We start from the raw sequence: 21578 nt of genomic DNA, 5'->3' as shown, positions 1-21578 counted from the left end.
TTTTAACCATCAAAAATAAGTAAAAACATTAGTGATTTTGGCTGCTTCGAAAATAATTACTATGAAATAAATTCAATTTCAACTGATTCTCAATAAAACTAAGTATATACCAATAAAAAACCAACCAGGTAACTTAAAACTAAATCATTCAGAGTAAATCTTACCGCGCAAATTGCAAGTATAGCCAGTTGATTATATGGTCGCCCATTCTTTGGTGCTATCTGTTGAGCTTTCATATACCAGCTAAAATTGTTAAAAAAAATTGTTTTACGACTAAAGGTAAAAATAGTAGTTGAGAATTTAAATTAACTGAAAAAATGTAGATGTTTCACCTGCGTGCTTTGCCATAGTTTGAAGTATTTGTCGCTTGCTCTCGGTATCTGGCCAGATCACCAAGACAAATGAACAGTTTCTGGGTGCTAATAAGAATAATTTTCACAGAATCTAATGGAAGTGGTCGTGAAACAGCATCGGTGTCTAAATATTGAGAGAAATTGATTCCAAACGTTTCTTGCTGCTTCTCCAAGAGACTTTCGTAAAACACTGTTCCCTGTAAAACCACAATATTTTATATTGACTAACAGATAAATTCTAAAAAAAAAACATTTTCTTAAAATAATAAGTAAAAAAAATGCCGCTACATTTCGCACATAATGTCCACACAGCAGGGTTGGCTGGTTTAAGTCACACTGGTATTTTTTTAATTTTGCTACAATTTACTCTAAATTATTCCCATTTATTTGTACATTTCCTTACGAAACAATACGAAACTAAAAGAAAAACGTCTTCTTTATTCTAAATATTTGTACATAATTTTATTATTACTATTATTAATAGTAATATAAACGAATATTTTAAATAAAAAACCCAGTTTATACCAAAAAAATTCTTAATTGGTTTTTTTTTTTTTCAAAATCTCTATGCTGACCCGAGTAGGAAATTAGACCAATACATTACATTGCTAAGCAGATTGTAGTGCTACAGTCTGTGTTTGTATCACGTTTTGTCCTTGACCTCATAAACCATCTGAACCCCAGCAAGAATGTATTTATTTCCACTTGACCCAGGGTTTGAAAAGACACAGGTTTTTTTCAAAAAGCCCAACCCAGTGGGTTTTCTCATTTGGGTTGGTTTTTAATATTAGTATACTATTTCCATATTTATATTAGACGATATGGCGAAAAACTTTAAACAAAGAAATTAAAAATGTCTTATGCCGAGCTAAATAGAGAATATTTTCATCGATCGGCCACGTTTGGTCAAAACTAAGAAACCGACTTGGATAAGAAAAAGCAGAAAAGCTTATATAAGTACAGATACTGCAAAGCTGAACAAAGGGACTGGTAAAAGTACCAAGTAATAAGTTTCAAGTTAACAAGCCAGTTAACTTTTAGTACGGGTAAAAGAGGGTAGCTCAGCGGCAAAATTCGTCCCAACTTGCAATGTGGCCTAAAAATTCCATTTTGGTGTCTACTTTGAGAATCCGATGAGTCCGCAGTGATGCGGGGTGGACAACACAGTTTTTGGGGGGGAAAGGGGGCAGGAGCGGGCAGTTGCCCCAAAATTTGCTTTCGCCGAATTGGGCCGTGTTTGGTGTTGTTCCCAGTGGTAAATTTCACCCTGAGTCAAATGCGACCAACCACAAGCCCGTAGGATGAACCGTGTTCGAGTTATGGCCGAATTTGTACTGAATCACATGCTTTTTCCTCTAATATGAAAAACCAAAGCCCAAATGTTAAATTTAGCAATCGAGTCAAGCTGGGTATCGTTTCTGTAGTATGTTTTGACGCTGAGTCGAACCGCGGATCGCTGGGACTTATAGTTTCGGAGTTATGACCAAAAGTACACTAAATAAAGTGTTTTTTTCGAAAATTTCATTAAATTTTGAAAAGCTATATCAACCATTTGGCTAGGAACAATCATACTTTTGGATCTTACGTATTATTCTGTGCCAAATTGAATGAGACCAACCGCAATTCCGTAGGATTATTCGTTTCCGAGTTATAACGAAATATGTGCGAACCATAAATGGTGTTTTTTCCAAAATGATCTACTACTAAGTGCTGAATAGAATGAGACCAGCCGTAGCGCCGTGGAACGAATAGATAACGAGTGATGAAGGAATATACATTAGATAATTGACAGGGCTTGTATGGTGGGAGGAAAGACAGTTCCTTCCACCACTTGAAAGTGTAAAGGGTTCTAGTCGATGGAAAATGTAGCTGACTAATGTAAGGGGTATTGCTTTAAGGGAATGTGTATTGATTAATAAATACATACCTCTTCAACTAAATTATTTATCGCCTTATTGAATTCTTCTTGTCGACTAGGATGTAAATCTTTTAGTTTTCTATACGCTTCGATTACTTGATGAAAAGCTGATTTCCACAGAGCACTTTCAACATTTTTATCAGCACAAAATCTCGGATCTGCTAAAATTATATTTTCATACCGCAATTGAATCTTCCATCTGTCAAAAGGTTATGTTATTAAACTTCGGAAAATTATTCAATTTCAGTACAGATTTAATTTATGTGTTCAAATAAATTAATAAATTTAAAAATAAAGGTAATATACTACCCTTACCGAAAAATAAGTTGGATTTCAGTTTTTATTTAGTTTGTATACACATTATTAGTTGATATTGAGTTGGTATTAAGTAGGCTCAAGTTGTCAGCATATTTCAAGTTACTATTAAAGGGGTAATAAGTTGTTATTCAGTTGGTAGGAAAATACGGCTTTGCTAAGTTTATAATTAGTTGGTTTTTAGTAGTCAGGAAATTACATAATATTTTTAAGTTGGTTTTTAGATGTTTCCCTAGTAGGATTTAAGTTGCTTTTAAGTAGTTAAATATAAATGTTGATTCTGGTTTAGTTGGAAATAAGTTGATTAATAAAGAGGATTTAAGTTATTTTTAAGTAGGCATTTGTCCCAAATACAAACTGAAAACCAAGTTGAAATACAAGTTGTCCTAAGTGGTTTTTAGCCAACTTATTTTTTGGTAAGGGTAGCTATCTATTTTAGCAAAAGGCTTTATTGAAAAGGTAAAATTAATGACCACCATTCTTAAAAAAACAGTTGTAGTTCGTGTTGGCAGACTATTCTATTAAAGTAACTTTAAAGGTAAAATGACCTACTTTCTATCAAACAATAAGACTAAAATTAAACAAATAGTTCATTTTTCATTGATTAAACTGAATTTCAATTAATTTAAAACCTTGAGCAAAAGTAGATTTCACCATTGGTTCTAAGAATATCCATGGTAAATACTACTAAATAATAAATTTGAAACAGAAACACACATTAAATAACCCAAAATATAATGTATAAGATTTTGACCCAAACGTCGAAGCGCCAGTTAATCGCTTTGACGAAGACCTTTGACTCAAAAGCTTAGTAATTAACTATATTATTTTGGGTCATTTCAATAAACCCAAAGAGCGTTTAAAAAACCAAGTCTTGAGTTGATCAGCAAACAATAAGCAGTTTGTGCATGAAGGCAAATTTAGAGTAACATTTTTAAATAAAATTACTAATTAGCTCTTTCAAATATGTTATAAATTACAGAAATATAATAGTAAAACTTAAAACATTTAATTTTCCGTTATCTATATTGTCTGCAACACTAGCGACAACTTGTTTTTACTGGTTCAAATGGCATTTTACCCCTAGCATGTTAAATCATAATTATGGAATGTGATACACTCCTCAATAAAACCTTTAGTTTAAGCATGAATGTATTAATTTCAACCACCAGTATCGAACTGCATTAGGTAGTCTAGCGTCAGTTGCGAGGATGGCAGGGGCTAAGTTATAATGATGTTGGTCACACGCCGCCGCTCAAAGATTGAAGAGCAATGTTTTGAATCTTGACTAGCTTTCATTACCAAGGCTTAGCGCGAAATTTAGTTTCTAAAATTTCAATACATCTTTTTGATTGATGTAAGGTAAGAATATTAATAAAAAATTCCTAAAATAATTTACGATTATCTAGTAATTTAGTTAAAGTACAGGTATTTTTCTAAATCACGAGTTATTTTCTTCGCCAGTTAAATGGCGCAATCCCAGAATCATTTTGTGGATAGAGTCAACAACAAACGCTTGGCTTAAGTGATTACGTGAAATATAATTCTATATTCATGGTTGAAATCAATACATTCAGGGTTTAAGGTAATAATAAATGTGTCTAATATATTTCAAAAAATATCTAGTACTGTTACAACAAACTAAAATCAAAAAACAACTCTACCTGCATCTTCCAAGACCCTTTTGATCCACATTATCAAGACCCTTAGAAAGATATGTATTCAATTCCCTTTCAAGTAATCCAATATCACATAAATTCTTCTCAACTATTGGCTTCACCCTGAAACATAAAAATTATCACATACAAACTCTAATTTAGGTAGTCCTACTTTAAAAAGGAAAACCAAAAAATCATTTAGAAGTTATTTAAAATGTTAAAACTACTCATAGAAATTACAAAGCAATAAGAAGTGCCAAAAATAGAAAACACCACAGGAGGAAGCGATCAATATTGAAACCCTTTGGGAGTGAAAGAATTACTAGGTTATATTCCCTTTAAGCTTCAGCTTCAGTTTTTAGTCTACTAGATTTTCATACAACCAAAAGTAGCATAAGACCCAAAAGTATGTCAGAACGGTTTAGTAGATAATGAGAGTTTGTCGCAAAATAAAAAAGGGAAATGAAGGGGGGGTCGGTAAATACGTCATCAAAATCGAGGTACACCAGCGCCGCCGAGTGAGGCGTTTTAGAACGTATGTCTACGGGCGAGTAAATCAAACAGAGACTATAGACTAAATATAATTTTGCTAATACTATTCCAACTAGTAGGTTTATGTAGTCTATAGTGTGACTAGGTCTCACTAGAAATTTTAAAAGGGGCGAAGGTACAGCTGACACACTTTTGGGTCTTATACTACAACCAACACTTTATAACAGCAAGGAGCAAAAAATTGATTATGAAGAAAAATAATCAGTTACAGAACCTTACATTACATATAACCAAAACTGTTAGGACAAGAAATTTGTATTAGTAAAATTTTAAAAGGGGCGAAGGTACAGCTGACACACTTTTGGGTCTTATACTACAACCAACACTTTATAACAGCAAGGAGCAAAAAATTGATTATGAAGAAAAATAATCAGTTACAGAACCTTACATTACATATAACCAAAACTGTTAGGACAAGAAATTTGTATTAGTAAAATCTTACCGTTTATTTGAATTATCTGATGGATGAAGAGCTTCAGAATAAGGCTGAGGAAACATTCCATTTTGAGGCGGGGGAAGCTGGGGATTAGGAGGAATCTGTCCATTGAGAATCATGGGCCCATAAATTGGAGGTTGATGAATCATGTAAGGATAAGTTGTACTTGGTGGCTTAATGGCAGTGTGAGAGGGTTGTACTTGCTGCAAAACATATTGCTCCCGATCACTGTAATCTAACCTACGATTCTGATGCATCCCCGGAGACACAGACTTAGGATAGACATTACCCGTCATCAAATTACGAGGTACAATTGGTTGATGATAAGACTGCACTGCATTGGCATGCACTGATCGATTATTTAATGGTTGCGATGGATCAAAAAGAGTTTTGTAGTGGGGTGGCTCTGAATTTCTAGAATAGTGCATATTTGGTAATGGGTTTGAAGGGGAAGGCGCTTCTCTTCCAACACCACTGCTTTCCCAATTAACTTTCAGAATTCCTTTCTCACTTTTAGAAGGAAAACTTGTATCTTCACCTTGATTAAATTGTTTATTAAGACCTTCTTTGTTACGTTGAAAACGTGGTGGAGGATTTTGCTGAAATTCACTCGGAACACGGTCAGTACGCAAAGAAACATTGGAAGTGCTGGCACACTCTGAAATACTGCTCGATTCGGATAAATGTCGATGAAATCTATTTGGTGCTGATCCGTAGTCAAGCTTCTTCGTAGATAAATGACGTTTATCCTCACTGCTAGCATTAGCAATGGCAGCATTTCTTAAATTTTCCTCTTTGGTAACTTCGTGATTCCAATCGAGAATTTTGTGGCTAGATTCAAAAATTAGAGTAGGTCGAGGACCCTCTCTATCGTAGACATCAGACGATAATGGCATGGATGGGGGCACTTTCTTAGAAACAATTTCTGTTGTCAGCTGCCTAATATCTGAGGAATTTAAATTTGCAATCTGTGAACGACCGCGGCCCCTGCCCTTAGGAGAACTGAAAGGTAAAATAGAAGTCACTGATGCAGGGCTTTCATCTCTTCTTGCATTCAAGCCCTGAGGATTAACAATAGACGATACTCTCGTCTTTGATTGATTATCATGAGCATTTTCTGCTCTTTTAAACTCTATGGATTGCTTAGAATCAGAGTAAACATGAGCAAACCTTTGCTTATCAATCTCAATTTTATCATTGGTGAGAGCTTTATCAGTCGGATTATTTTCGCTGCCAGTAGACACTTGTTGCAACACACTAGGCCTGTCTCTAGATTTCCGCGGTTTTCTGCCTTTACCAGAATGATGGTTATCTCTTAAATCCGACTTTGCAATGTTTCGAGGCAAATTATTAGAACTACTCTTATCAGAGACAGTTGCGCTGTTGGTATTGCAATTAGCACTACTACATTCGCTATACTTCAAATGGGTAGCATTCTTTGAACCTAAATTTAACACATTTCCATTAAATACATCTTGAGATCGTTTTTCCTCTTTGTTAAACTTAGTGCACTCACCAAGACTGTTTGCAGATTTATTTTTCTGAGCAGTTCGATCGTGAACCTCATTTCGTTTGTTTTGACTCTGCTTCGGTTGATGCCTTTTATTTTTTTCAGCCATATTACTACTGTTGTCAAGATACTTTCTATTAATTTTTTCCGAATCACTGTAAGCTTCCAGAGGCGATCTACTTCGGCTAAGGGAACAGTTTTTGATATCTTCCTCTTCGGATGCATCCGGTGAAGGGCACTGAGCGGCAATCTTTGGTTTGGGGATATATTTAGGTTGATCAGGTCTTTTGTTCTTCGACAACTTTTTGGAGTTTGAAGACCCTTTATCGACACTTTTTCTTCGGGTCGTAGGTTTGGATGCGTGAGGAATGTTCATGTCTTTGATTACTGATACTGACGTATCTGCGTTATCACTTATATTTATATCTAGGCTATGTACATTAGTAGACCAATTACATTTATCAATATTTTCTTCACCATCAGGGGCTCTTTCTTCATCAGAGACATTCGCTTTAGGGCTATGTCTATGAAGCAAACCCATGCCAGGTCGATAAATTGGAAGAGATGGTCTTTTCGGGTCCTTTGAATTCAAATTCTCAGTAACATTTAGTTTCTCATTCAATAGAGCATTGTCTAACACAAGTCCATTTGATACAATGCCTGCAAAAATAAATATACTTTTAGATAATTAAACCAAATCTACAATTTAAAATATTCATAAACATTTTTGTATCTATCACAAAAATTATAAAGACTTAGTGTATTATAAATTTAAAGACTGAATACAGAGGTCTGCCAAAGATGATACACAACGTAACTTCCCATAATCTGCTAGAAATAAATTTCTTTAGCACACTATTTCGAATAAAATAATTTATCATCAACTTTCGTCATCAAGCAGCGAAAATCCAGTTTTACTGAATTCTTCTTACATTGACCAACTAATAAGGAATGTCCCGTTTGAGCAGATACTACATCTAATTATTGAGAAATAAAAGAAATGTAATCTTTTTTTTTTCAGCATCTTAATCACAAATTTGACTTATTCTTAGACATGCCTTGAATATTAGACATAGAATATAACAATTCGAGTTTTGCATAACTATAACTTTTGAATATAGAACCAAATAGTGAGATAAAATAAAGCATGATTCAGCGAATTTAAAAAAATTCTGATACAAAAACATTGTGATTAACACTTCCATAATAAATATTCACCAACAACAATAACCAGGCATGCACAAGGAATAAGATAATAGCATTGTATTATTTTTATCTCTATATATTAAATTTATAATATAGTGCATGATGGTTTGACGACTAATATTTTATGAACTGGAGCATCATCAAAATAATTAAATGGATAATATGAAATGCCAAAAGTAGATAATTTCAAAAATTAAAAATATCAAATGGTGTCGGGGACAAAGATACTTTTGCAAGTCACACTGTCTGCATTCAATAATTTGGAAGAGGATAAGGGGGCCATTACATTAATGATAGCCAATTCCTAACAATTCACAATCAATTTCAAACTTCACCTTGGGTGACACTGAATTCAATAAGATCTTAGTGGTTTAGTTCTGAATGGCGTGGGACAGGTGTAAAGTATTCACTAATTGGAACGGTCTTTTCGGATAGAAGGTTGAAATTCAGACATAATGACGCCACCTTGTCAAGTTCCTCCCCTTCAATAAGACTAAATGTCTGTATCTATAATTTTCATGAAACTGGTAGGTTTATACGACTTATGATCTAAAGTAGAACATTCAAAGTTAGAGATCAGATATTTCAAACTAAGCCTTGTACGACTACAAAAACAAACGGTTGCACAATAAAAAGCAAGCGTTAGATTTTTGAAACTTACCTTTTTCAACTGATTTTCTTTGCCCAGAATTACAGTTCAAATTTGATACCTTTAAAAGTGTCATTGACTTTTGTGCCATAGTATTTTAATAATAATTAATTCATGATTTTTACAAAATACTCCAGTAAAAAAATACAAATTTCAAAATAAAAAGTTATTAAATATAATTCAATTCTAGATGGCGCGTTTTATTACATTTAGGTAACGATTGAGCAAGACATAAGAGAACAAATTGACATAAAATACTGTTGGTGTCACTTGTAAGACCTTAAACACCACTGATAACAAACCAAAAAAAAAACTCTTTTATTAAAAGAGTGCAACAAACGGAAATTTACCTCTTTTCTATAAAATACGGGAGGTCATGTGACAATGTTTAAATACGTCACTTAGGTGTCACAGTAGCTCTTGAAGGTAGAATGCAGGATGCGTGTATTCATGAGACGCTTCAGAATTTGAAAACTCGCGTGCAAGTACTAAAGCACTTAAATAACTGCGATGCGCTAGTGAAGCAATTAAAACATTTTAAACTTCAATTTTTTTATTGTTTTATTTTAAAGAAACACCAATTAACTTAGTTTTCAGGTAAATTTGTACTACAAAGAATTATTATTAAATTTGGAACAAAAGATCAGGCTAACACCATCGCGCAAAACCTTCTGTAAACACTGTACATATAACCAGATAGCTTATGTAACATAATTACTCATAAGTATGCCATTAGCTCTATTTCTTCACTAAAGGTTTGTTTCACAGATATTGCGTCATCCGTACCCTACGTAATATTTGACGTCATCCAATCTCAAATGCCGATAATGCCGTGGTATAATTAGCTCTACGTCTGATAAACCGACGGCCATTATTTTAGTAAACAAACCGGTTTGAGCTAAAATGAACTACAATATAGTGTCAAGTTCTGTTAATGTAATTAATTTGCAAATTAATGAAGTTCTCGGAGACTCACGTTCTAAAATAAATTTGCATTGTCAAATAAAAGAAGCAGGTTTATTGGAAAAAATAGTTGAAATTCAGGTTGAGCTTTTCTGGCGCATCTACAAGGTTGGAGTCTTTGCAGATTCTTTTGAGCCTAGGCCCAACTCTTCTAGGCTTGATATTTGTTTTAATAACGCTGGTGGATTATCCCACTTCGACGACTTGAAAAGTACCTGTTGTAACCCTTCAGGTTCACTTTCCCCCGCATACTTACATTTTTTTTTATTTTTCTGTGTTTTATTTACTTTTGTTATTACATTCCCCCCCCCCCCGCACTCTGACTACCGATTCTCAAAGCCCCGAATCAGACCAATCTGGTCTTGAACATTTAAAGTTCAAGTTTTAATACATAATAATAACCCCCACGAGTTAGAAATGATTAAAATTAATTTAAACTTAAGAACTTAAATAATTTATGACTGGTACATAGGAATCCCGTATAATTTACATAGCTCATAGGATCTGGTCTAACCTACCCTTAAATATAAAAATTAAGTTAATCAATTAAACCGTCAGTGGCGTATCCAGGATTTTTTTCGAGGTAGGCTAGAATATTAAAAGTGGGCCCCCAACTACATATTATTCTAAAAACTATATATTAAATTTATAAAATTGTTGAATGTGCTAAGTGAGACAAATTAAGTTATTTATTTAAAAAAATTCAAAAATAAAAAGCGGTTCTTCTGTTCTGTTTAGAAAACTCATCGACAACTTTCATGGGATTATCTTTCAAAATATTGGTTAGATCTCTATTAAGAGATAACAAAGATAAGTTTGAAAGACGATTTTCTCGCATTGTCGTTCGTGTGTTTGTTTTTATTCTGTTAAGGGTGCTAAAACTCCTCTCGCATGCCGCGCTGGAAACCGGGATACACTGAATTACATTAAAATACTTCACAATCTCTGGATAGCCATCCTTGATGTAAAAAATACTCTTGTGGAAGTCTTCAGTTGATAGAACGTTTTCGGTTGTCATAAGGCGTTTAACACCACTTATATTTCCTGACATAACACTCGCACCATCATAACTTTGAGAAACGCAGTTGTTAATGCGAAGTCCACTTTCTTCAACAAATTTAATTATACCAGAAGAAATTGATTTGGCGTCAAATGAGTGTTGGTCTAAAAATCCAATGAACCTTTCTTTAACGGCCCCATTAGCAGTGTATCTGACTCATAGACTCAATTGCTCTAATCCACCTTTATCTCTCGACTCGTCCGCAATTACAGAATAATCAATTTCTGATTTTATCATTTTTTGAATTATATTACCACTCAAAGAAATTCATTCATTCTGAATTATACAACTAGTGTACTTATTGGGCATTTTATCTAATTTATTTTTTAAATCAGGGCACATCTTCTTAACCATCTCTAAAATTTCGATAAAGTTACCTCTGTTGTCCGAATCACTCATTTCCCTATGTCCCCGAAAAGCAATATCTTGCTGAGCGCAAAGAATAACAATTTTAACCAACATCGCTTTCTCTTTGATTATCGATTTTCGTCGCGACTGATCCGTTATTTTTACTCTGACGGTACATTTGAAACTTTTCGTATGCAAACATGTGGGGTGATTTATCTGAGCTTAAGTGTTTTTTAAATCTCATGTCTGTATTTTTCCAGTCTGAATAACCGTTAGTCAAAGAATTCTTAGTAGTAGAAAAATGACGACAGCAAAAGCAATACGCCTTGTTGTTTTCAACCGAATATTCTAGCATTGGAAATTTATCATACCAATTTAAATTGAAACTTCTTTTTTGCCCATTAAAGTCGGTTAGTGGAAATGTTTTTAATTTAGGCTGAACTGGGTCATCGTCTTTACTAAAGCTAATACCTTTAACAGGTTTTATTGTTGGTATCCGTGCTTTGTCTATATATTCATCTTTTGCTGATTTGTCGTTACGCAATAAAACAGTAAATGCTAATCGACTGTCAAGAATTGAATTCGCCAAGTTAATCTCACCAATAGTATTTGCCCTTTTATGAATTATTTCTTCGTGTTTTGGTTCGGAGTCGTTTGAAATACATTGACCCTCAACCAATTCTCCTTGCCCACTTGGTTCTATAGCTTTTTCTTGGGCTTCAATAATTTCACTGGTTTTAATTTTGAAAAACTTTCGAAGTGTATCCTTTTGAGAATCAATTTGTTCTAATATCCTCTTCTTTCGCTTTTCGGCTCCTGAAGCGTGAGTGTTATTAAATCTTTTCATATTTAATCTCCACACTAAAACTAACCATTCAAATGAACTTTATAAGAGCGGGCTGAGCGGCTTTAAAAAATAAAAAAATTTCCCCAACCACGAAAAATGATTAACCAGAGCAAATAGTTGAAAAGCCCGTAGTGGCCCTAGGAGAAGTCAGAGCTTAAACCCTATAAAGGACCGCCTTAAAAGGTAACTTTTAATAGCCTTGAAATCAGTGGCAGCGCCAGGAATTTTAGCGAGGGTAGGCAAACCAAATAAATGGGCCCCCGACCCGGTATCCCCCTTTTCTCAACGAAATGCTTCAATAAAATAAAGTAGTGATGTACAGGCCCGTACACGGGGGGCGCCAGGGGATGCTCAGCGCCCCCAAATGAGTAATTGAGCATCCCCAATCCGACTAACCCAAAAAAAATCGATTGCTCAATTACCGAAAGATATGATCTAAAATATTTGTATATTAATCAAAAAGGAAAATTACTTTTACTAGAGAGCTAGTATCAGTAAATATTTGAAACCATTTTACTAAAGTTTTTGAAAATTGCTTTCGCGCGTCTCACTGAACCAGAAAAACTTTTCAATTGTAGAAATATTGAACCAGCTTATCAAAAATGTTTTGACGGATATTTTAGGGCTACAACCGGATTAGTATATTTACTAATTTCATAGGTGGGGAGATAAAAATTACTCAAGGTATTGGCACCCCCAAAAAGAATTTGAGCGCCCCCGAGTTTTGGCGGCTGTGTACGGGCCTGGTGATGTACATGACGAACAAAAAAGTTCTAACAACAGTAAAACGAGTCCAAATATAACAGAACTATTTTTATTTACTAGGATATACCTAAAAAATTTCTAAATACATTATCGACATTTGTTTCATTGTTATTTATAAATACTTTTATCTCTTGGGACAATTTTGACACCTTTTCTAGATCAATTTGGGGCCCCTTATACGGTGATTTTGGGGCCCCTCAAAATTTTAAGGTAGGCAGTGGCCTACCTGGCCTACCCCCTAGCGCCGCCACTGCTTGAAATGGGCTTTTTTTTTAAAGTTACTTCTAGTAGCCTTGAAAAGGCCGTTTGAAAAAGTATAAAATTACAAAGAGCTTTGAAAAGGCCGTTTGAAAAAGTACAAAATTACAAATAGCCTTGAAAAGGCCGTTTGAAAAAGTACAAAATTACAAATAGCCTTGAAAAGGCCGTTTGAAAAAGTCCAAAATTACAAATAGCCTTGAAAAGGCCGTTTGAAAAAGTCCAAAATTACAAAAAGCCTTGAAAAGGCTGTTCGAAAAAGTAAAAATAGCCTAAAAAGGCTGTTTGAAAAAAGTGCAAATAGCCTAAAAAGGCTGTTTGAAAAAAGTGCAAATAGCCTTAAAAAGGCTGTTTCAAAATGTAACGGGTCGCTACTAATAGCCTTGAAAAAGGCTGTTCTAAAAAGTAGCTAGTCGCTACTAATACCCTTGAAAAAAGCTTAGGCTGTTTCAAAAAGTAGCTACTAATAGTCTTCAAAAAGACTGTTTAAAATAATAACTAATAAGCCTTTATAAAGGCTTTTGGTTTGAGATATATTATCTTTAAATTTTAGACAAGCGCATTAAGGCTTCTTTAAACCTCGAGGAGGTAGAAGTCCGCTCTTGCCAAAATTTTAAACTCGACTGGAGAGACAAAAAATAAGACTATACTAACTCGTTCTGTAACACAAAACGAAATGGAACGAAAGATGGCCCGTATCGTCGACTCGTCGAGATAGTCACGAAATATCGCAAAAGTGTTGAAAACCGGGTAAAACCCCGAAATTATAAAGACACAAAACGTTCCCCCCTCTCCAGGCTCTCCCCTCTTCTAGTTGGACAGGTTGGACCCGGGCAGTTGCGATAAGCGCTTCTACAAACCTTGGGGCAGTTGCACTATTGTATGCGGCGCTATGCGCTTTTTGATCATTATCTCCCCTTCTTCTATTCTATATCGGGGAAACATTTCCACGGATATTTCTCTTTCTTGTGCAAGCCGACCAAAAATATTTGGTCCCTTCCGCGTGTTCTGTGCACCTGGCAGCGAAAGCCAAAGGCGAGAAAGGGGGTTAACACAAATAGTCCCGGCCCGTCGCGTTACACTCTGCCCCCACACTTTACGTTAAAAAACGTTCCGATAAATTGAATTTGATGTTTTTTTATAAGCTAAAATTTTGATTTCCATTTTACAAAATTTTCATAAAACACTTAACCGTATTGTAGATGGAAATGATTTTGGGCGGCGGGGCCTCCTAGAAAATTACGGGTAGGCTGAAGTCTACATTGCCTACCCCTAGATCCGCCACTGTAAGCCGTTCTCTTAAAAAAATTAAAAACTAAATTCCTGCCTTCAGCAATACTAAGATTAGAGGCTTGCATTACATACCCCAAAAGCCACCACCGATGGAACTAAGTATTCAGATAGACAACCAGAGCTGTTTCATGAGCCCTCTCGAACGAGTCAATTCACAGCTGACCGCCAATCCTCCGATGATCCCGAGAACAAGCATCATGCAACGACACGAGATTCGACCCCTCGCCTAGCCAGAAGTTTTAGAAGGAAACCCTAAGTATCTACGCCAATCGCAAGAAGTTCGTCGTCGTCATCTGGACTCCCGTACCGTAATCGAGACGAACGGACAGTTTGGAACTGTCATTGCGAACAAGAAGTCCCCAATCGAGCCCCTTCAAGAAAACGCGTGTGCGTGTGTCTTGCGTAATCCGGAAGCTGAACCCGGAATCCCGTAAATCGAAGAACAGCCACGAAGAAAATCTAGTGATAAGTACCTAATTTTGTTTCCAACTCCCCCCGTAGAATACCCAGGGTCAAGTCTGAAATAACTGTTTACACGTAGAGAGAAAATTTTTAAGAATGGTGCTACCCCTCGCTATTGTCCAAGGAAAGGTTAAAATAGAGTAGTGTCAGTGCTACATCACGCAACGTCACCCATGCTTTTTCCTATAGAGAAAAAAACGCGCCTAAAATGGCGGCCATGGCCAAAGCTACGAGGTGATACTACTCTATAGACCCCTCCCGAGTTCGAGAGCTCATATCCGTTCGTATCTTTATACTACTATTAGCCATTTTTGTCAATCGTGTTTTCCCTCACCTTCGTATATTTTTGTAAAGTTTTTAGAATTAATTGTATCAATTTATTTTAATCGTAGTGATCAGAGTTTAGTGTACACATTTTATTTGTTTCTCCCCGCTGTATTAAGTCAGTATGGCTGAACGAAAAGAAGTTGGGACTGATCCTATTGAAAACCGTTAGGGTCGTCTCGAGAAATTAATACCACTAGGGACAATTCTTCCGAGGAGAGGTATATTTTGGCTTGCCAACTTGTTTACTTGGCGACAAACTCTCATTAGCTACTATACCGTTCTGACACACTTTTCGGTCTTATGCTACTTTTGTTAATACCTAATCCATCGCTGCTTTTCAAATCACTAAGGTTCTTCTTGCATCAGTCAACTAAGGCAGGACAATCCAATTCTTGATCCAACTTATGTACTTGCTTATTTTAAGGCATTAAAATCCACCAAAAACTCTTCTTTCAATTTCTTGGAAATTGTAACTGTTGAAGAAATAAAAAACAATGAAGATATTTTTTGTAACAAAGTCTTATCTTTCCGTTATCTTTAAGAGATAAGACTTCCCCTATATAAAACTAACTTTCGTTTAGCTGTTATCGCCACTCAACAATACTAGTCCGCTCTTACTAGTCAGTTTTATGTTGTCTTACCATCTTTTCATTAATTGTAATGTATATATATTTTAACCAAGCTGTAAATAAACCGTTCATTACATTTAACTGAAGTCACTGGATTCATTTCGGTATCTGCACTCTGCTCAGTGTTGCTGTTAAAAACTTCCACAGGTTATGGGCCCAGCACGCTCCCACTACGCCACTCTGATGCCGATGATCCACTGACGGTCGCTTCTCAACTGGTTCCTGCTTCCTGGTCCACCGAATCCTGACGATGGACAGTCTATTGCGCCAAGATATAGACAGACTGTCTGGTCCCGAGAACTGGCGTAGTTGGAAAAGACAAGTCAGCGATGTCCTGATAATCCGAGATGTCTACGGTATTATCACAGGCGATTGTACAGAACCGATCAGATCCACGTCGACAGAAGCGACGTATCTGGCTGCCTTTAAGAAATATCAAGTAGCGGTCAGCACAACCCGTACGGTCATTTGGTCAGCGTTACCCCGCAAAGTTTAGAACATGATTGCCGATTGCGAGACGCCCAAAGAGATGTAGGATAAGCTCCTCGAGATTTTTTAACAGAAGTCATCGAACCGGCTCCGGAAGCTTCTCGCTCAGTTAATGCGAGCCACAAAGTCCTCTGACGTTGATATGGCAACACACCTCGCCCAATTGCGTTCACTGTGGGCTGACATTCTGACCACCGCTAAAAGAGAGAAGGATATCTCTTTTGATGACTGTATCCTGATTGCTTGCATCTTTGAGTCCTTGCCACATGATGAATACCGTGAGATCAGTATGCTGTGGGACACACTGCTGGACGAAAAGCAAACTGTCGCTGAGCTTGAGCGCCTTCTAATTGGTCGCGCAATCCGAGACGACAACGCTTCGGCAGATTCATCCGGGCTAATAGCTCGTCGAGAAGGCAACGGTAGCTCCGGACGGGCAACGAACCGAAATCCTCGGAAGCAACGGCCGAAATGCTACAACTGCAATCAGCCAGGTCATTTGTCAAAAGATTGCAAGAAGCCCAGGAAATCTGCCAGAGGCAGCCGCAACACAACAGAGGTCAATAGTATCGACGGTTACTTCGCAGCAATTGGTCTGATGGCTGTGTCATCCACCGAAAGCCGCTGGTACTTTGACTCAGGAGCAATACAGCATGTTACGAATGATGCGACCAAGTTTATCAACTTCCGGCCTTTCGATAGCCCAGCTACGCTGCAAGTTGGTAACAAGGCACACCTGACAGCAGACGGAGAAGGGAACATCCGAATACGTTAAAAGTTGGCAATACCGTTCACTGCAACATTATCCATGACGTGAATAGTAAAACGATTTAAGTCCATGGTAAATATAATAATTTAAAATCTTAAAAGGAAGAGACTCATGGATAAAGGTTAATTAATTACTTTAATTAAGGAAACAAATAGGGTGTACAGAACCCATGTTAAGAGAGAGCTTTCGGCCTCGTAAGGCCTTACATGGGTTCTGTACACCCTATTTGTTTCCTTAATTAAAGGAATTAATTAACCTTTATCCATGAGTCTCTTCCTTTTAAGATTTTAAATTATTATCCATGACGTCTTCTCACTCAAGGCTGCCATGAAGCGTAATCCGAAGCTAGAGTTTCAAGCATCATCAACTACCTGTGGGCTCTACAACGTAAAGAGTGGCAAGCGTCAAATATGTCTCCCTGGAAAAGTCGAATCTCTGTACCGCTTGGATATCACGGTCGACTCGAGTCTACCTTGCCGCAGATTCAAAGAATGACAAGAAAGCTGATCTTCAAGTATGGCATGAACGCTTGGGTCACCAAGACAAACGCCATGTTGCTGCTACGCTGGAAAAATTCGGATTCGAGGTTATCGATCTGAAAACGGACACGCTATGCGAGGGCTGCGTTTATGGGTAGATGACTCGCCACGTTTTCGGTACAGGTACAGACAAGGCCACGAAACCTGGAGAACGAGTACATTCAGATCTCTGGGGGCCATCACCGACGCCATCGCATGGTGGAAAGCAATATTACCTCCTCTTTAAAGACGAGTATTCCGGTTTACGAATGACTTATCTCGTGTCGAAGAAATCCCAAGTGGTCGACTATCTCAAGGAGTTTCTCGCGTTCTGCAAGAATTACGACCATACCGTCCGATAATTGATCACTGATAACGGGACCGAATATGTCAACGACGAATTCCGCCGTATTACTACTCAAGAGGCTGGTCTAACTCATCGAACGTCAATGCCGTACACTCCGGAGCAGAATGGCGTCGCTGAAAGAGAAAACCTGACGATCATGGAATCCGTAAGAGCCATGCTCCATTGCAAACCTGATCTGCCGCCGAATCTCTGGGCCCAAGCTGTCAATACGACAATCCACATTCTCAACCGATCAGCACTGACACGTATTGCTGGGGAGACTCCACTTGAGCTATGGTCTGGGAAACCTGCCGAGTCCATCACGCATCTGAGAGTATTCGGAACTGACTGCTACGTCCATGTCCCGAAGGTGAATCGCAAGAAATTATCCAGAAAAGCCTACAAGGGGTTTCTGGTTGGATATGAAGCTGATGCAGATGGATACCGAGTTTACGTTCCAGAACTAAGAAAAGTTCTCCGGTCCCGAGACGTAAGATTCAACCCCGAGCGATGTTCCATTGAAACTTCTATCCCTGCTTATGATAGTGCCACCAGACAGGGCGATTAGATATCAGAGTCCAGCAGCCAAGACGAGCCACCCAGAGCCGTTGACAACTCGAAAGACGAGCCACCCAGAGCCGTTGACAACTCGAAAGACGAGCCACCCAGAGCCGTTGACAACTCGAAAGACGAGCCACCCAGAGCCGTTGACAACTCGAAAGACGAGCCACCCAGAGCCGTTGACAACTCGAAAGACGAGCCACCCAGAGCCGTTGACAACTCGAAAGACGAGCCACCCAGAGCCGTTGACAACTCGAAAGACGAGCCACCCAGAGCCGTTGACAACTCGAAAGACGAGCCACCCAGAGCCGTTGACAACTCGAAAGACGAGCCACCCAGAGCCGTTGACAACTCGAAAGACGAGCCACCCAGAGCCGTTGACAACTCGAAAGACGAGCCACCCAGAGCCGTTGACAACTCGAAAGACGAGCCACCCAGAGCCGTTGACAACTCGAAAGACGAGCCACCCAGAGCCGTTGACAACTCGAAAGACGAGCCACCCAGAGCCGTTGACAACTCGAAAGACTCGCCACCCAGAGCCGTTGACAACTCGAAAGACGAGCCACCCAGAGCCGTTGACAACTCGAAAGACGAGCCACCCAGAGCCGTTGACAACTCGAAAGACGAGCCACCCAGAGCCGTTGACAACTCGAAAGACTCGCCACCCAGAGCCGTTGACAACTCGAAAGACGAGCCACCCAGAGCCGTTGACAACTCGAAAGACGAGCCACCCAGAGCCGTTGACAACTCGAAAGACGAGCCACCCAGAGCCGTTGACAACTCGAAAGACGAGCCACCCAGAGCCGTTGACAACTCGAAAGACGAGCCACCCAGAGCCGTTGACAACTCGAAAGACGAGCCACCCAGAGCCGTTGACAACTCGAAAGACGAGCCACCCAGAGCCGTTGACAACTCGAAAGACGAGCCACCCAGAGCCGTTGACAACTCGAAAGACGAGCCACCCAGAGCCGTTGACAACTCGAAAGACGAGCCACCCAGAGCCGTTGACAACTCGAAAGACGAGCCACCCAGAGCCGTTGACAACTCGAAAGACGAGCCACCCAGAGCCGTTGACAACTCGAAAGACGAGCCACCCAGAGCCGTTGACAACTCGAAAGACGAGCCACCCAGAGCCATTGACAACTCGAAAGACGAGCCATCCAGAGCCGTTGACAACTCGAAAGACGAGCCATCCAGAGCCGTTGACAACTCGAAAGACGAGCCATCCAGAGCCGTTGACAACTCGAAAGACGAGCCATCCAGAGCCGTTGACAACTCGAAAGACGAGCCATCCAGAGCCGTTGACAACTCGAAAGACGAGCCATCCAGAGCCGTTGACAACTCGAAAGACGAGCCATCCAGAGCCGTTGACAACTCGAAAGACGAGCCATCCAGAGCCGTTGACAACTCGAAAGACGAGCCATCCAGAGCCGTTGACAACTCGAAAGACGAGCCATCCAGAGCCGTTGACAGCTCGAAAGACGAGCCATCCAGAGCCGTTGACAACTCGAAAGACGAGCCATCCAGAGCCGTTGACAACTCGAAAGACGAGCCATCCAGAGCCGTTGACAACTCGAAAGACGAGCCATCCAGAGCCGTTGACAACTCGAAAGACGAGCCATCCAGAGCCGTTGACAACTCGAAAGACGAGCCATCCAGAGCCGTTGACAACTCGAAAGACGAGCCATCCAGAGCCGTTGACAACTCGAAAGACGAGCCATCCAGAGCCGTTGACAACTCGAAAGACGAGCCATCCAGAGCCGTTGACAACTCGAAAGACGAGCCATCCAGAGCCGTTGACAACTCGAAAGACGAGCCATCCAGAGCCGTTGACAACTCGAAAGACGAGCCATCCAGAGCCGTTGACAACTCGAAAGACGAGCCATCCAGAGCCGTTGACAACTCGAAAGACGAGCCATCCAGAGCCGTTGACAACTCGAAAGATAAGCCATCCAGAGCCGGTGACATCCCGAGAGACGAGACATCCAGAGAGACGAGACATCCAGAGCCGGTGACATCCAGATCCGTCGATGCATCCCGAGACGTGCCCACCGAAGTCACAGGTCCTGTCCTTCGAGATCGATAGATACTGAGGTCAAGGAAAAACGTTTGCTGCACATGCACACCAGTTGACAAGGTCTTCCTTATCTGCGATGATCTTCCGAAGACTGCAGCGGAGGCGCGCTCTAGTCACGATTCTGTCAAATGAGAGGCTGCGATGCTAGACGAACTAGCTTCAATGGAGAAACACAAGGTGTTTGAAGTGGTCGACTTACCACAAGGAAGAGAGACCATCGGGAACCGTTGGATTTTCAAGACTAAAAACAACGAAGATGGCACGGTACTACGACACAAGGGCAGACTCGTCGCAAAGGGCTATTCCCGGCGGGGAGGCATTGACTTTGAAGAAACGTTTGCTCCAGTAGCCTGTTTTGAGACGCTGAGACTTTTTCTCAGTACAGTCACCCAGAAGAAATTGCATATGAAGTAGTTTGATGTGTAGACAGCGTTTCTCCATGGTCATCTCACAGAAGAAATCTTGCTACGCCAACCAGAGGGTTTTGATGATGGAAGCGGGAGAGTATGGAGACTCCAGAAAAGTCTATATGGTCTAAAACAGTCGCCAAGGTGTTGGAACGAGCGCATTGACCAGGTCTTACGAGATAACGATTTCAAACGAGCTGACAGCGATCCTTGTCTGTACACATACACTGATGGTGCCGTATACTTGACACTCATTTTGAATAAGGCCGTTGATAATTTCCTCGACCATTTCGCTGATGAGTTCGAGATCACTGCAGGAGACGCCGCAACGTATCTAGGGCTGAAAATTGATTTTACTAACGACGGATCAATTTTCCTACTCCAGAATGCCTATCTCGAGAGAATCTTGGAGCGGTTCAATATGAGTGACTGTAAACCCGTCAAGACCCCTGCTGTCACTTCAAACCTGAAAGAAGTGAGTCAAGGTAAATTTGAAACCCCAGCAGTCTATTCTACCGCCATAGGGAGCCTTCGTTATGCTGCTATGGGAACACGTCCCGATATCGAGTTCGCCGTCAATCGTGCCTCGCAAGCAATGGCTAACCCAACGAAGACTGGCTGGAATGCGGTCAAACGTATTTTCCGGTATTTACGAGGAACAACGACGATGGGCCTCTTGTTCTGGTCTGACGATACTTCAATCCTGGTCCCTTACTGCGACGCAGATTATGCAGGCTGTGACAAAACCAGACGTTCCACATCAGGCATCTTCTGTCTACTTGGATCCACTCCAGTCATTTGGGCTAGTCGGAGGCAACAGTCAGTTGCGCTTTCCACTACCGAAGCAGAGTTGGTTGCTGCT

At 39.5% G+C, this 21578-nt stretch overlaps 1 protein-coding gene across 2 annotated transcripts in view; it reads right to left on the bottom strand.

The window, feature by feature from the left end:
• LOC149957433 (telomerase-binding protein EST1A-like) overlaps positions 1–8742 on the bottom strand; it is a 98986-nt gene extending 90244 nt beyond the window's left edge. The window contains exons 1-7 of one of the 2 annotated variants that reach the window (XM_090165559.1): positions 8610–8742; positions 6749–7402; positions 5239–6676; positions 4251–4367; positions 2281–2470; positions 333–550; positions 165–243 (exon numbers count right to left, since the gene is read on the bottom strand). In XM_090165559.1, the coding sequence (XP_090021685.1) occupies positions 165–243; positions 333–550; positions 2281–2470; positions 4251–4367; positions 5239–6676; positions 6749–7402; positions 8610–8688 (2775 nt within the window). In that variant the 5' untranslated portion in view covers positions 8689–8742. Of the gene's footprint in view, positions 1–164; positions 244–332; positions 551–2280; positions 2471–4250; positions 4368–5238; positions 7403–8609 lie in introns of both variants that reach the window. The other variant, XM_090165558.1, reaches the window with a different exon arrangement.
• Positions 8743–21578: the final 12836 nt, after the last annotated feature.

The sequence above is a fragment of the Leiobunum rupestre genome, chromosome 2, assembly GCF_980474605.1.
Source record: "Leiobunum rupestre chromosome 2, qqLeiRupe1.1.hap1, whole genome shotgun sequence".
NCBI classification, from domain to species: Eukaryota; Metazoa; Arthropoda; class Arachnida; order Opiliones; family Sclerosomatidae; genus Leiobunum; species Leiobunum rupestre.
The sequence above is the reverse complement of the archived record's forward strand: the minus strand, read 5'-3'. Positions and strand labels throughout refer to the sequence as shown.